Source organism: Nicotiana sylvestris, chromosome 12 (assembly GCF_000393655.2).
Source record: "Nicotiana sylvestris chromosome 12, ASM39365v2, whole genome shotgun sequence".
Lineage (NCBI taxonomy): Eukaryota > Viridiplantae > Streptophyta > Magnoliopsida > Solanales > Solanaceae > Nicotiana > Nicotiana sylvestris.
In genome coordinates this window covers 117,727,881-117,745,569 of record NC_091068.1, presented here as the reverse complement: position 1 = coordinate 117,745,569, position 17,689 = coordinate 117,727,881, and the positions used below count along the sequence as shown (strand labels likewise).

The following is a 17,689-nucleotide window of genomic DNA, read 5'->3' as shown; positions in this document are numbered from 1 at the left end:
TTCAAGTCAAATGACTCATGACTTAGAATGGAAAGGTGTCAAATTCTTCATTTTTTAGCCGCCTTGCCCCTTCCCTTTAATCGTTCCATTTTTTCTATTTTCTATCTAATTCCACTTTCCAATTTTAACTTTGCTTTCCTATATCAGCCAATTCCACTTTTTTCCATTTTCTTGATTTATAGATCACAATTTAAAAGCATCTGGGATTGTAATATAGTAGAAAATTTTATGATTTCCTCCAATTTCAAATTCAAAGGCTGAAATACACTGTCTTTACAAAGTTTTTCAATAGTAAAAGGTTTATATTAAGTGAGAAGTAATGAAGAACACTAAGCATATTGACTTGTCCGTGGATGGTTTGGGAGGTTGTAAAATGCTTTCGTGAGCAGCTTAAAAGTTGAAATTTCTAGCTAGAGTGTCGTCAGTTCCTTTGGCGCAAATATTGAATCATTGAATTGTCTGTCAGGTATGTTAAGGCTATCCCTTCTTTTTTTTGGCATGATCTATACGATACGAACAGAACGTGCAAATGCACAAATTCCACGAATGACTCTATTCATAGAAGTATTAGAGATATCTGTGTTCTTGAATTTCCGTGTGTTATATTGTCTTATCATCTGTTCATGGGTCTCAGAAAAATACGAAAGTTGAAAAGAGTTTACTTTATGATATTACTCAGAGGCAAAATGGTCTTATGACATTCCGAATAATTTTATTGACGTACTTTTTATGCACTGCATTCATGTGCACTGACCCATAACCAGATGTCGTTATATACGCGTATATATGTAAATATATGGGATATGGGAAAAGGTTACGGCGTTATATACGCATCACCACCTGATCAGCTGGTATATGATGATGATGTTGCCCACAGTGGCTGAAATATGATTCAAACGGCATTATATACGCATATATATGTATGTACTCAAACGGCGTTATATACGCGTATATATGTAAAGATATGTATATGGGATATGGGAAAGGTTATGGCATTATATACGCACCACCACCTGATCAGCTGGTATACGATGATGATTTTGCCTACAGTGGTCGATATGATATAATGGAATGCCCTCACAGGCTGATGATGTTATGAAACATGTACCTATGCACGACATGACATTCGTGCACACATGCATGATGTTAAAAGTAATTTATGATCTACAAAGTTATTCATACTTACAGGTTGAGTCATGTACTCTATATGTCTTCCATGTCTCTTATGTATTTATTTATGTGCCTTACATACTCGGTACATTATTCGTACTGACGTCCCTTTTGCCTGGGGACGCTGCATTTCATGCCCGCAGGTCCCGATAGACAGGTCGAGAGCCCTCCAAGTAGGCTATCAGCTCTATGGAAGATGTTGGTGCACTCTATTTGCTTCAGAGTTGCTCGTTTGGTTAGTATGATTTAGATGTGTATTGTTTGGTATGGCGGGACTCTGTCCAGACCTTTATGACATTTATGTATTCTTAGAGGCTTGTAGACATATGGCTTGTACGTGAAAGATTGTACGGCCTTGTCGGCCTATATTTTGAGTTTATAAATGATTATGTTGGCCTATTAGGCCTGTATGTCATGTGTATATGATGATGTAATAATAAAGATACGTTATATTGGTACTCGGTTGAGTAAGGTACTGGGTGCCCGTCGCGGCCCATCGGTTTGGGTTGTGACAAAAGTGGTATCAGAGCAGTTCTGTCCTAGGGAGTCTACAAGCCATGTCTAGTGGAGTCTTGTTTATGGGTGTGTCGTGCACCACACTTATAAGCAGGAGGCTACAGGGTATTTAAGATTGTCACTCTTTCATATTACTCTAGATCATGTGGTAGAGCTCAGTCATAGAATTCAAATTCCTAAATCCTATTCAGACGGTACCTATATCTGGAAAGAAGGTTGGAAAGAGAGATTGTTTTTGAAGATTTGAGTCAGAGGAACTCCATTTTTGCATCATGCTTATGATGAATGAATATGAGGTATTCGGCAAATCATATGTATACTAAGATGTGTAAGTTTCTTTATAAAGATTCCAAAGGCAAGAATGCTTATCCACTCTTACGGTAAAAATGAACAAGAGAATCGGAAGGTAGATACAAGTTTCAGCAAGTAAAAAAAAAGCAAGGTGAAGAAGGGTATGAGGCGCCCAGTTAATGAAGGTTAACAACGTTTATAATTGAGGCAGAGGAACATAAGCTTTTTGAATTATATTCAATAGTAACAGAGGTATATACAATTGGTCGCACCCACTCCAGATATGCCCTATGGGGGTTAATAGAAGTAGTATAAGAAGATAGGATTCCGAAGGATATTGCAAATGTGCTAATAGATCTCTTTGTGAGACACCCAGATGGTTCACTTTAAAATAGTGCAGCCAGATATGAGTACTACAAAGACATGCACTATATGACTTGAAGGGATAAATATTACCTTAGTGTGGCTCGCGTCCCTAGTAAAATGAGAACGTTAAGCAACTTGAAGAGCCACTGGATGGAGCAAAGGAATTAAAGTTAAAAGCGAAAGAATGTTGTATTGAAGTTTTCACAAGAAAAGGGATATGCAAATCTTAGCAGAGTAATGAGAAGATAGATAAGGAAGCATTATGAATAAGGTGTGACACGTGAATGAAAATGGTAGAGTGTTTCAAAATCTATGGTCAAATAAAGGAAGAGACGAAAGATGATGGGCTTTAAGACAACAAAAGAGTATAGGACATAAGGTTATATCCTCATTTCGAGAAATAAGTTCGTGACTCCAACATGACTACCAGAGGGGAAAGTTAATCCCCAGAGTAATAAAAATCAGTATGGGTTGGTAAGCAAGATAAATTAATATGAATTAGGGACTGAATGATTGGAGAGTACTCGGAAACATGGTAATTTTATATTTTGTTCCGGCGGTAATAGAATGGACCACAGAAGAAGATTCATGAGGAATTCACAGAATGGTCATTCAGGAAGACGCTTCCCTAAAGCAAGCAATGTTAGAAAAGTTAAGCTTAAGGGACTATATGTACCAGTTACATTAGGTGTCACCCTCGCGAGTAAGGGGATTTGTCATCCTTGGTACAGAAGGAATGCCGCAAGGCGAGTAAGGGTCGTTGATGACGTGAAATGATATCAAAGATGAAGAGGAAAAAAACATCTATAGACAGGGCATCATAGCTCCAAGTCTTAGTACTCCCCTAAGGGGGGAAATATGGAGTAATAAATGAAGAATGCGGTAAAAACAAAAAAGGAATGAGATTACACTTATTCTGCTCCTACGTATATGCTACAATTCCAGCACATTATGCAAACACGACGTCAATAAGAGGAAATAGGGGTCCCTGCCCATGATGTTATTGATAGAAAAGGAGTCAGTGCGAGACATAAGTTAAGACAAAGGAAATAACCCAAGAAAGATTTCGTGGAATATTGACGTGAGAATGGGCCAACGAGTAGTTAGTAGTTGATTCAGGAAGAGCCTAGTCACGACTAGACAAGAAGTTTCAGACAAATCAGTAGATCATGCAAGATAAATGTAGTAAACCCCAACATGGAGAATTCAGCCCCGCAGTTATGACATTGTAATACTTGAGATATATTCATATAAGAGTTGGAGAAGTTAAAAAGGTACTATATGAGTGTTACGAAAATAAAAGAGAGTGTCACTAGGAAGACGGTCAAAATATCAGTCCCGAAGAAACCCCACAAGCATAAGGGCGTGTAGATAAGTAACTATGGATAAGTATATGCAAGGAAGGACAATAGAAGGTCCATCAAGTATACAATATAATAAGCTCGTATCTTTACAAGAGTCAGAGGATCCTCCGTAAGTACTATAGCGAAGGACTAGCTTAGGAAATGAGGAAGAAGGCTTCAACCTAAGCACAGTATCTTAATGAAGAAAAGGTCATGTAAAAGCAGTCTCACTAAAAAAATTGTATGCCCTCCAAAAGAAAGCGGCACCTACCGTGGTTAATGAACGGGGAGAAAGATCGAAAGTAATATTTGAGACTATATGAGTTGCACAAAAATTCTGGCATGTGTGGGAACTAGGATGAGTTAAGTATGCACGCAACAAGGGTCAGAAAGACCAGAAAAAGTAATTGCATACTTTTTAAGAGAGCTGAGATGGAATGAAAGGAATTATTCGATCAATGATCCAGAGTTAGTACGTTATGGACACACTCAAGATTTTGGAGCATTATATTTGTTGGCAGTCATACAGCCATAGAAGACTCCGGTATAAGTTAAAAAAAGAAAGAATTGAGCCCAGGGCATAGACAAATGATTGAATTGTTAAAAGATTGTATCATGGATATTCCATAATGCCCATGAAAGGCTAAGGTAATAACTGATACCATGAGCCACAAATTGGAAGGTAGCTTAAACCTACACAAAGGCTGATCGGAAGGAAGAGGAAGCTAAAGAATCACATCACCCAAGTAAATCAAGAGTCTGATTATTGGACCTAGAAAAATTATAGAAGTTGGGCTTGAGAACATGACAGAATCACTCTTAATATGAGTATTTCAAGAGAAATAACATAACAACCATAACCTATAATGACTCTATAAGAAAGCCAATTAGAAGAAGTACCAGCCTCATAAGAAGTCAGTATGAAACTCACATCGGATAGTTTATGTAGCAGATTTGCGAGTATTATAATAGAGCTTTAAGTTATGGACGTGAATTATACCTATATGGAGGGAAGGTCATGAAAGATATAGAAGATACGATGCGAAATTTTAAGGTAAGTAAGGTAAAGGTGAACAACGTATGAGATACTCAAAGACAGAAGATCATGAATAATCCATACTTCGGATAGAAGTCTATAAGCGCGAGGATTCCATGTCCAGGAATGATAGCAGCTGCGTCAGTAGCAGATCTTCTGGCCTATGGTCTAGGTATCGAAAAGCCTGATTATGAGAGTAAAGGATAGTTAGAGACGATGCGATGTCTTGCTTGATGTTCCAGAACAACATAAGGAAATCTATGGTGCAAGCAAGTTGAAGGAAGGCCGCGATAGAATAAATAGATATGTATAGATCCCAAGCTAAAGTATAGTAGAGCGACAAAGTTTTAACGAAACACGAGTAAGGATGAGGAAAGGCAAGTGAAAGGGTGACGAGAACGGATAAGTCCTCGGGATTGAAACCCATGAAAACAAGAAAGCTAATGGTTTCTCTAAATTATAGAAAGTTCAATATAGGCTGAATAAACTCAAAGGAGTCTAAGACTAATAACATTCAGAAGAGATGGAATGCTGCCTTGTTAATAGAATGAGGGTGTAATTATTATAGAAAAAAATGAATGACGTTTGGGCCTTCGATTGAGTAATGATCTGACGAATAAAAGAAAGGGATCTCATGAATTGGACAGGATTAAAATACCCACGCAAGGTAAATCACATTGGGATGCTGTGAGATATGATTATGAAAGCAGGGTATTTCCCCAGGTGGATCAATCTAATTATTTCAGATGTTCCCCAATAAAACATGAATCGTAGAAGCAATATTACACAGTTATAAAGTTACCAGAGGTGGATTATGGATCAAAATTGAGGTGAATCAACAATGGATGGATAAAAGTTATAAAGTATGAGATGAGATTAGGCCGTCATTCTTAAGATGAACAGTAATGTGGAAGCATTAGAGGACATAGATTTATACGCATGGGATAACCAATGAAATTAACCTTGGATTTGGTAGCAGACCTCAGTAACGAGAAGTCGAGGTAAGAGTTATGGTATAGTATGACCTATATAGATGCAGTAAAGTCATACAAATGGATAACCACGTCTATAAAATAAGATATAGCAATATTCGTAAGTTCGACAAAAAGTGAAGAACTTCAGGATTGGCTAAAAACTAGAGGAAAAAGGAGAGGAGAGTCACATAAGCACACTTACAAGGTCAATAGCGTAGAAGCTCCATGGTGGGAGGTAGCAACAGTTATGAGATTGGAAGGAATTTGATCACAAGTCATGGCGTGGGAAAAAGGGCCTAAAAGGGGGATACCCTGGCCTAGATGGCAAGAGGACTACTAAAGTATTCGCAAGAGCTATGGGATATGAGAACGATAAGCGCATCAGTCAACATTCGAGGTCGAATGTTCCAAAGGGGGGAATGATGTTACACCCCATATTTTTGTACATGAAAATACGCCATAAATAAATTAATGAGAGCCCGGAAGTGAGATGTCACGTCCCGCAGTATTACATTACGGTGATGTCACGTTTCACAGTATTAAGTTACAATGATGTTGCACCCTAAAGTATTGTACGTTAAAATTTCATTTTCAGTTAACCGATGTAAGATCGGGAATGAGATCATCTTGATGTTAACGTACTTACGCTATTTATAGCAGGCAATAAATAAGTGTTATGAAGAATAAGAGGGTACACGGATTAGAGAAAATGAGTTTCGTGGAAAGTAGTCAATTTAAAATAAAATATGGGTCAAGCGATAATACTCAATAATTATAAACTTGTACCATGTGAGGTACCATATGATCACGGTAGTATAATGTATAAAGTATATATGAAGTATTTTTAAAAATAAATAGAATTTTAAGTAATTTGTGATAATTTTTAAATTATGCGGGTAATTGATTAATTGTCGAGTAACAGAACATTACCAAATTAATTGGGGATATGCATTGAATAAGCATGAGGTGGCAACCCCTCCATTAAAGTCAAATGACTCATGACTTAGAATGGAAAGGTGTCAAATTCTTCATTTTTTAGCCGCCTTGCCCATGACTTAGAATGGAAAGGTGTCAAATTCTTCATTTTTTAGCCGCCTTGCCCCTTCCCTTTAATCGTTCCATTTTTTCAATTTTCTATCTAATTCCACTTTCCAATTTTAACTTTGCTTTCCTATATCAGCCAATTCCACTTTTTCCCATTTTCTTGATTTATAGATCACAATTTAAAAGCATCTGGGATTGTAATATAGTAGAAAATTTTATGATTTCCTCCAATTTCAAATTCAAAGGCTGAAATACACTGTCTTTACAAAGTTTTTCAATAGTACAAAGTTTATATTAAGTGAGAAGTAATGAAGAACACTAAGCATATTGACTTGTCCGTGGATGGTTTGGGAGGTTGTAAAATGCTTTCGTGAGCAGCTTAAAAGTTGAAATTTCTAGCTAGAGTGTCGTCAGTTCCTTTGGCGCAAATATTGAATCATTGAATTGTCTGTCAGGTATGTTAAGGCTATCCCTTCTTTCTTTTGGCATGATCTATACGATACGAACGGAACGTGTAAATGCACAAATTCCACGAATGACTCTATTCATAGAAGTATTAGAGATATCTGTGTTCTTGAATTTCCGTGTGTTATATTGTCTTATCATCTGTTCATGGGTCTCAGAAAAATACGAAAGTTGAAAAGAGTTTACTTTATGATATTACTCAGAGGCAAAATGGTCTTATGACATTCCGAATAATTTTATTGACGTACTTTTTATGCACTGCATTCATGTGCACTGACCCATAACCAGATGTCGTTATATACGCGTATATATGTAAATATATGGGATATGGGATATGGGAAAAGGTTACGGCGTTATATACGCATCACCACCTAATCAGCTGGTATATGATGATGATGTTGCCCACAGTGGCTGAAATATAATTCAAATGGCGTTATATACGCATATATATGTATGTACTCAAACGGCGTTATATACGCGTATGTATGTAAAGATATGTATATGGGATATGGGAAAAGTTATGGCGTTATATACGCACCACCACCTGATCAGCTGGTATACGATGATGATTTTGCCCACAGTGGCCGGTATGATATAATGGAATGCCCTCAGAGGCTGATGAAGTTATGAAACATGTACCTATGCACGACATGACATTCATGCACATATGCATGATGCTAAAAGTAATTTATGATCTACAAAGTTATTCATACTTACAGGTTGAGTCATGTACTCTATATGTCTTCCATGTCTCTTATGTATTTATTTATGTGCCTTACATAATCGGTACATTATTCGTACTAATGTCCCTTTTGCCTGGGGACGTTGCGTTTCATGCCCGCATGTCCCGATAGACAGGTCGAGAGCCCTCCAAATAGGCTATCAACTCAGCGGAAGATGTTGGTGCGCTCCATTTGCTTCGGAGTTGCTCGTTTGGTTAGTATGATTTAGATGTGTATTGTTTGGTATGACGAGACTCTGTCCCGACCTTTATGACATTTATGTATTCTTAGAGGCTTGTAGACATATGTCTTTTACGTGAAAGATTGTACAGCCTTGTCGGCTTATGTTTTGAGTTTATAAATGATTATGTTGGCCTATTAGGCCCGTATGTCACGTGTATATGATGATGTAATAAGAAAGATACGTTACATTGGTACTCGGTTGAGTAAGGTACTGGGTGCCCATCGCGGCCCATCGGTTTGGGTTGTGACAACTATAATGACTAAAACAAAAGAGAGATAAGGCCCCAAAAGACTGGGGCTTACCAATAGCTGATACGAGATGTCCTAGCAAGCAGAATCGTCTACCTGAAAATCGTTACCTGCATCGCGAGATGCAGGCCCCAGGCAAAAAGGGACGTCAGTACATTTGAATTGCACTGGTACGTAAAGTAACTAAAAGAAAGAATTAAAAATGCTTAAACTAAAACTAAGCTGATAACTGAGAATTGATAATTGATAACTAAAATGATAACTATTGAAACTAAAATGATAACTGATAACTGAAGTAATACTAAAACTGAAACTGAACTGCTAGCTGAATGCATAAAAAAAGCAAATGAAAGCTATTTTCATGTTTAGAAGGAATTGAACAAATATTCAATAAATTATGATCTTGTAACAAATTTGATTCTACTAATTAATTAATTAGGATATTACCTCTATGATACTATTTGTATATATTACTAATAGTTCCAAAAAGAAAAATATGTGCATAACAGTGAAAATTTCCTTCCACTTTTAACTAATGACAGAATAAAAAAAATGTATAGTGGATTAATGCTTAATCCAAACAAGTAAAACTCGGGGAAACTTAATCAAAAAATTCATTTAGGGGTAGGAAAAAGTAGATGTACCAAACTGAACTTGTGTGCCTTTCTCATAGGGTGCATATCAAACCCAAAATCACCCACATAGACTGCAAAGTACTTGTCCTACCCAAGGAGAAGTCAACTAATTAGAAGTATTTTGTTTTCTATACAGACTTTCTGGTTACAAGTTTTTGTATTGCCTAAGAAGATTATTACATTGGTTGCGACTGTATGCAGGAAGTTTTTGTGGACATGTAGAAATGACTTAAACAAGAAAGCTTTATTATCTTGGGACAAATTGGGTTTGCCTAAGTCTGCATGTGGACTAAATATGACATATATAGCATTGTGGAATAAAGTAGCAATATAGAATTGCTGGAATCCCTTTAAGAAGAGAAAGATATACTATGAATTCAATGGGTTCATACTTATTATATAAAAGGAAAACCTGTTTGGGGAATATGTGTTAAACAAGCATCGTAGATGATAACCAAAATCCTTAAAGCCAAGGACTTGGAGCAAGCATGCATTTCTTTTGATGAGTTAACGGAGATACAACAGTTCTTTATCAGGAAGTTGTATATAAAGCTAAGATAGGAGTTTCAAAATGTACCGTCGAAGAGACTAATTCATAATAACACGAGATGCCCAAAATGGATCTTTTTGATGGTGGCCCACAGAAGGTTATATACGAGAGATAGACTGGTGAAATGGGGAGTAGCAGGTAATATTATATATGTGATGTAGAAGCTGAATTTGTAATCCACTTGTTCTTCAAGTACTCCTTTGCTGCTTCAATATGGAATCAATTGCTTAGATGACAGGGTGTTGATAGATAGGAAATGGGGTGGGTGGATGAGTGACGAGCGCAAAACACAATACGAAATTGATACTCGCTAACCAAAGACAGTATAGTATAATTATCGTTTCCGCAAGTGTGGGTTTAAAATAATGTTCAAGCAATTTCTGGTTAAACGCTATTCAGGATGATTAATACTTTGATTGGAATGATATGAATTAAAATTAACTATTGAAATTAAAGCAATTAACAATTGATCATAGAGAACTAAAGAGTAAAGCAACGGTTATTATCAAGATGAAGAATAAGGGTTTTGACATGATAGGTGCAAGACTTCTATCCTCGATATGACACTGTTATATTTCACTCTTGAGGTTCTATCGATTCTCACGAATTCAATAGGTGATTAGCTTATTCTTCCGATTCAGACTCCTCTCTCAAATAAATCTAAATCTTTCAAATAAACTAATGTGAAGTGCGGTGAAACTTGCAAGAATCTATTGGTAGGAATGATTTAAGAGAAACTTCTCGCAAATATTTCTCATTCTTAATTTAAATAGTAACTCAAAAAGCTCTCTCGATTCAAAGAATCATCAAAATAAACTAAAGTATATGCTATAATAATATTCAATAAAATACTCCTCTTTCGATTAACCACTATAAAGAACAAAATCATAACTAATATTAAAGCTCCTCTAATAAATTCAAGCAATTAATTAAACAGTAGTCAAATCCGTTAAAGCATAAACAACAATCAAGTGACCAAATACTCATGTTGAGGTACAGAGTAAGCCTTTAAATAATCCAGCTGTTGTATATTCCCAAATTTACTTGTTGGAGACCGAAAAAATAGTTAATTACAAAAAATAATGTAGTTATCATGTTCAATTAAATTAACTCAAAAATCCATCTAGACTTATTCAGATTTTAGGGATACGTTAAATAAAATGATATTAAATGCAAGGAATTGTCGAACTGAGATGAATGGAAAATGAAATCGGCTGTAATAAGAAAGATTTTGCTAACTGAGGACAAAAAACGAAAAGGGGAACTTACACGTTAGCTCGCGACTTCGAAAGATGAAGAAGAGCAGGTTCCATCGTTCCAGCACAATAGGAGAAGAGCGGTATCTGTTGAGAAGCGTCTTAAAAAATGGCTACGCGTAGTATCTTGTAGAGTAGTATATTAAAATGAATTGAATCCGTTTTATTTTAGTCTTCAGCTAACTTATTGAAATAAAACAATAAAGAAGTATATTGCAAAGAAAGACAGAATTTTTATTGATTTGAGATGAATTATAATAGAATAGGACCTCTTTATTTATAGGGAAAGAATAACTTAATCACCAAGTAAAATCTCTAAAATCTCTCTAAAAAATAGATATTCGTTTTAAATAAAACTCTATTTATAACACTCCCCCTTGAATGTATATTCAACAAATAATATGCCTCGTTAAAACCTTAACTAAAATAAAATTCAGTTGGAAAAAAATTCTAGTAAAGGAAAAAGAATACACGTATCTAACAATACGCCTTTTGATTGTCTCGTTAAAAACCTTGCAAGGAAAACCCAGTAGAACAAAACCTTGCAAGGGAAAAAGAGTAAAATGTGTATTAACTCCCCTTGATGAGAGCATCAATTCACATCCTTGAGTCTTCGCATCCCGATCTTGTACACTAGCTTCTTGAAGGTTGACATCGGTAGAGATTTGGTGAACAAATCAGCTATATTATCACTTGAACGAATCTGTTGCACATTGATATCATCATTCTTTTGAAGATCATGCGTAAAAAATAACTTTGGTGAAATGTGTTTTGTCCTATCTCCTTTTATGAATCCTCTCTTCAGTTGGACTATGCATGTTGTATTGTCTCCATACAAAATCGTGGGTAGAGTATCACATTTCAAACCACATTTGTCTCGAATAAGGTGTATTATAGACCTCAACCACACACATTCTCGACTTGCTTCATGAATAGTAATTATCTCAGCGTGATTAGATGTAGTAGCCACGATTGATTGCTTAGTCGATCGCCAAAATATTGAGTGTCTCCACCTGTAAACACATAGCATGTTTGAGATCGAGTCTTGTGTGTGTCAGATAAATACTCAGTATCAGCATAACCAACAAGATCGAAACTGCAATTATTGCCATAAAATAAACCCATATCGGTTGTCCCTTTTAGATACCGCAATATGTGTTTGATTCCATTCTAATGTCTCTTTGTAGGAGCGGAGCTATATCTTTCTAAGACATTAACTGAAAAAGTTATATCCGGCCTTGTAGTGTTAGCAAGATACATTAGTGCACTAATTGCTTTCAGGACCAAGTAGCTCTTCATTCTTTTCTTGAGGTCGGAATGGATCCTTATTCACATCAATTGATCGAACAATCATCGGTGTACTTAATGGATGTGCTCCATCCATGTAAAACCATTTTAATACTTTTTCTATGTAGTAGATTGATGGACGAAAATTCTGTTTGCCAAATGTTAATTTTGCAAACTGAGGCATAATTTTGTCTTTTCGAGATCTTCCATCTCGAATTCCTTCTTTAAATAATCAATTGCCTCTTGGAGTTCTATAGAAGTTCCAATAAGGTTTATTTCATCAACATATACGGCAAGTACAACAAATTCTAATGTTGTTTTCTTTATAAAAATACATGGGCAAATGGCATCATTTATATAGCCGTCCTTTAATAAATACTCACTAAGACGATTGTACCACATTCATCCTGATTGCTTTACACCATACAAAGATCTTTGCAATTTGATTGAAATTATTTGCTGGGATTTTGAATTATATGCGTTAGGCATTTTAAATCCCTCGGGAATTTTCATGTATATCGCATTATCAAGTGAGCCATGAAGGTAGGCGGTAACCACGTCCATTAAATGCATGTTAAGCTTTTCATGGGCAACAAAACTAATGCGATAACGGAATGTTATAGCATCCATAACGGGTGAATATGTCTCTTTATAATCGACATCATGCCTTTGTGAAAATCCTTGTGCAACAAGGCGTGCCTTATATCTTTGTACCTCATTTTTCTTAAATGGGATATATTAGGTTGATGACCCAAAACTAATTACAACGGGGAATATTTATAATAATTTGTCGGTCTGAGACAAATTAGCATTGCTGCATGCAAAATAGCATGACCCCAAACAGAAATGGGTAACCTCGTTTTCATGAGTAACGGTCTTGCTATCAATTGCCAACGTTTAATCAAAGACTCTGCAAGACCATTTTGAGTGTGAACATGAGCTACAGGATGTTTCACTTTTATCCCAATTGATATGCAATAATCATTAAATTCTTGGGATAAAAACTCGACATATTATCAAGCCTAATATACTTAATTGGATTATCGGGAAATTGCGCCCGTAATTGAACTATATGTGCCATTAATTTTGCAAACGCGGGGTTGCGAGATGACAATAGACACATATGAGACCATCTAGAAGATGCATCTATTAAGATCATAAAATATCTAAATGACCCACTAAGTGGGTATTTTAGAAAAATTACCAATCTAACCAAGAATTAGAGACATGATTAAGATTCTAGCTCATTTAAGCACATTATCAAGCACTAGGGGTGCATTTTGATTATAGGACCCTTTTGTGAGAGATTTTTATTATCATACGCCCCAACTGCTATCTTTTTAGTTTACAACCTCCCCATACCCTATTATCTTTTATGCATGCAAGAAAATCCATTTTTATACCCATTACCCCCAAGCTAATTACTCATTCTAGTGTGAATTTTGAAACCAAAGGCTAGGTCTCAAGTTCTTACCTCTTGGGGTGAAGGTCTAGCAGCTTTACTTGATAATCTTCAAGGGTTTAGGCAAGGATTGAGTGGGAACTTGGTGAAGATCACCCTCTCTCTCAAGAACCCCCTCTCTCACTCTATTTGTAGCAAAATAACATAAAAGGAGTCTAATGGGGTGTTTTTAATGGGATGGGGTCGGGTTTTAAATGTTAGAAAATAGGAGCCCCGACGAAATCTGCGATCACATAATGGACATGCGAACCGCAAAATGGACCACAAAAATGGTCCCAAAACCTGAACAAACTGTCTAGGTATGCGACAGAAATGCGGTCAGCATACCTGTTCTACGGTCGCATAATGCACCATAGAACTGCCCCTCACAAAAATTCCAAGGGGATTATGTGATGACTATGCGGCCCGCATATTGATTATGCGAACGTATAATTGGCCGCATAGTTGACCTCAAATTAACCAACAAACTGTCTAACTCTGCGGCACTATGCAGTTCGCATATCTATTATGCGGCCGCATAATGGACCGTATAAACACACTTTTCTGGAGAACATAATTCCTTAACTTTTTAATGCACAGATCAATCCAAAGGGTTTCTAACACATGGTCCTAATTTGGTACTACGAGCTTTCGAGTTTTTGAGTAGAAATTTTATGGGGCCTTACATCCTCCCCCACTTAAGATCATTCATCCTCGAATGAGAATCAAGGTTTACTCATTAGCAATCTTTATGCAACCTCAGCTTTTCACAATATGAAACATATTAACAACCCCAAAGTTGGCTAACTCCCTAAATTTCCAAATATTTCGCCAGAGTTTCCTTTGTATCTAGCCTATCCACCTGTTAGAGAGCCCCAGAAACATATCCTAACAGCTTATACACATTTCATAGACATAACATAACTTGTACAATACTAACCATGGCCGCATAGGCAACATAAAACCAAAACAAGACAATTTTACATAGATCCGATCAAAAGATAAGAGTTCATAGGAACCAAATGCATATAAGCTATTACCTGAATTATTCAAACAAATGTGGGTACTTCTTTCTCATTTCTTCCTCTGCTTCCCAAGTGGCTTCCTCAACCTGCTGGTTCTGCCATAACACTTTTACGGAGGCAATTTCATTATTTCTTAATTTTCGGACTTGCCTGTCAAGAATGGCAACTGGAACTTCTTTATACGACAGTTCCTCATTAACTTCAATAGTTTCAACTGGGACGATAATGGACGGATCTCCCACTACCTTCTTCAACATAGACACATGGAAGACTAGGTGTACCAATGACATCTCGGGTGACAGCTCGAGCTTGTACGCCACCTGACCAATCCTCTAAATCATTCTGTACGGTCCGATATACCTCGGACTCAGTTTTCCTTTCTTTCCAAAACGCATGATCCCCTTCATGGGGGAAACATTCAAAAATACCCAATCATATTCTTTGAATTCCAAATCTCTATGACAAACGTCCGAATATTTTGGCAACTCTGAGCAGTTTTCAACCTTTCCTTGATAATCTTGACTTTCTCCATAGCCTGATGCACAAGGTCCGACCCTAATAATTCCGCTTCTCCAACCTCGAACCACCCAATGGGAGACCTACATCTCCTACCATACAATGCCTCGAATGGTGCCATTCGGATACTAACATGGTCCTAATTTAGTACTACGAGCTTTCGGGTTTTTGAATAGAAATTTTACGGGGTCTTACACATAATGTGTCCAGTATGTCCGCTAATGCTACCAATGCCAAGTGCATGCTTATATGATAAAAGTGCCGCTAAATGAGCTCAATGCAACAAGCTCACCTTGGCCATTTGCCGCCTGGGGAATGGATGTCATCGGTCCGATCAAGCCCACTGCTTCAAATGGGCACAGGTTTATTCTGGTAGCCATTAATTACTTTACAAAGTGGGTAGAGGCTGCGTCTTACAAAGTTGTAACCAAGAAGGTCATCGCAGACTTTGTCAAAGATCGTATTGTTTGCTGATTCGGAGTACCCGAGTCCATCGTTACCGATAATGACACCAATCTCAACAGTGATCTGATGAGAGCTATGTGTGAGACTTTCAAAATCAAGCACAAGAATTCCACAGCCTGTAGACCTCAGATGAATGGAGCCGTAGAAGCCGCCAACAAAAATATCAAAAAGGTACTACGGAAAATGGTAGAAAACCACAAACAATAGCATGAAAATCTTTTTTTTCTATGTTAGGATACTGCACCACGGTTTGCATATCAACCGGGGCAACCCCCTACATGCTGGTTTATGGTACTGAGGTTGTCATCCCAGTCGAGGTAGAGATACTTTCTTTAAGAATCATACAGGAAGTTGAACTGAGCGACACAGAATGGATAAGGAGCCGCTATGAACAATTGCTCTCATAGATGGAAAAAGGATGAACGCAGTATGTCACAGCCAGCTTTACCAGAATAGAATGTCTAGAGCTTTAAACAAAAAGGTCAAACCAAGGCAATTTGCACCAAGGCAGTTAGTGCTAAAGAAGATCTTCCCACACCAAGATGAAGCCAAAGGGAAATTCTCTCCCAACTGAAAAGGTCCTTACATAGTTCACAGGGTGTTAACAGGAGGATCACTCATACTCGCAGAGATGGATGGAGAAATCTAGCCAAAACTAATCAATTCAGACGCATTCAAGAGATATTATGCTTAGATTATTTACATTTCCTCATCTGATGTAATTGAACTACGCTTGACCTGATTCCCGTTTAAGAGGAGATACGTAGGCAGCCTTATGAGTTCGGTCATATCATAACAAAATTTCCATTTCCCCAAAATCAGAAACTAGAGCAGAATTTTGAGGAGGACCCTCAAAATTCCGGATCAAGTCCAGCCAACGCCATCATATACCAGATGGTCAGAAATCGGTTAAGAAACTGCGGCAGAATTTTGAGAAGGATTCTTAAAATTTCGTAGAAGGTTCAACAAAGTTCGCAAACAGCCGAAGGATCATCCACCAAACTGGGGCAGAATTTTGAGGAGGACCTCAAAATTCTAACATGAGAAAGCTACAATGTCTCTAGAATGTGTTACAGTTACTAGCTCATTTAAAATTACTCGATATTTCAATATGTTTCAAAAACATCTAAATTTTGTCAATAAAGGCATATTTTCGAAAAATCTACTTCCGTAATGGTTAGGTGTTATCCAGGGAAACTCGAAAAGGCCTCCAGAATAGACCAAAGTAAGGCTAGCGGACAGAAGCACGAACCAACCTCCCCCTCACAAAACTTACAATTTTCCTTTGAGCGTAGGCACATTTGACGTAACGGTAACATCCAAAATATGTACACGTATCAAGATCACTATCAATCAAGCCATCAGACACCGAATATATCTCCAGCTAAGATATATACTACTCTTATTTGCTACTCGCTCTTTGCATGGGACTAAGCCCTATCCCGCATACTCGCATGAGGCTAATCCTTGCCTTCATATTTGCATGAGGCTAATCCTTGCCTCCATACCTGCATGAGGCTAACCATTGCCTCCATATTTGCATGAGGCTAATACTTGACTCCATATTTGCATGAGGCTAATACTTGCCTCCATACCTGCATGAGGCTAATCTTTGCCTTCATATTTTCATGAGGCTAATCCCTGCCTCCATACTTGCATGAGGCTAATCCTTGCCCCGCTATTTGCATGAGGCTAATCCTTGTGTTACGCCCCGCAATATTATGTCGATATCATATTCCGTAATATTATATACGACGATGTTATACTCTGCAGTATAACATTACGATGATGCCACGCTTCGTAATAGTAAGTTACGACGATGTTGCACCCGGAAGTATTGTACGTTGAATTTGTCGTAAGGTAATTGACATCAGTCCAAGTAAAAGATTATTTGGAGATTATAAGGATTATGCTATTTCACAAGTGATAAGTAAATTCATGAAGGTGAAAGGGGGAGCAAGTCAAAGAAAATGAATTTTTTCCAAGTTTGGTATTTTGGGTTAAAATACGGCCCGAGATAACATACTCAGTATTTATAGACTAGTACCATACAAGGTACCACATGACCATAATAGTAGTGTATGAGGTATGTGAA

At 37.2% G+C, this 17,689-nt stretch overlaps 1 protein-coding gene across 1 annotated transcript in view; it reads right to left on the bottom strand.

Moving 5' to 3' along the window:
- Positions 1-14,633: 14,633 nt before the first annotated feature.
- LOC138883600 (uncharacterized) overlaps positions 14,634-17,689 on the bottom strand; it is a 56,644-nt gene continuing 53,588 nt past the window's right edge. Inside the window, exons 2-3 of the mRNA XM_070164294.1 lie at positions 15,547-15,768; positions 14,634-14,858 (exon numbers count right to left, since the gene is read on the bottom strand). Of these exons, the coding sequence (XP_070020395.1) occupies positions 14,634-14,858; positions 15,547-15,768 (447 nt within the window). The remainder of the gene's footprint in view (positions 14,859-15,546; positions 15,769-17,689) is intronic.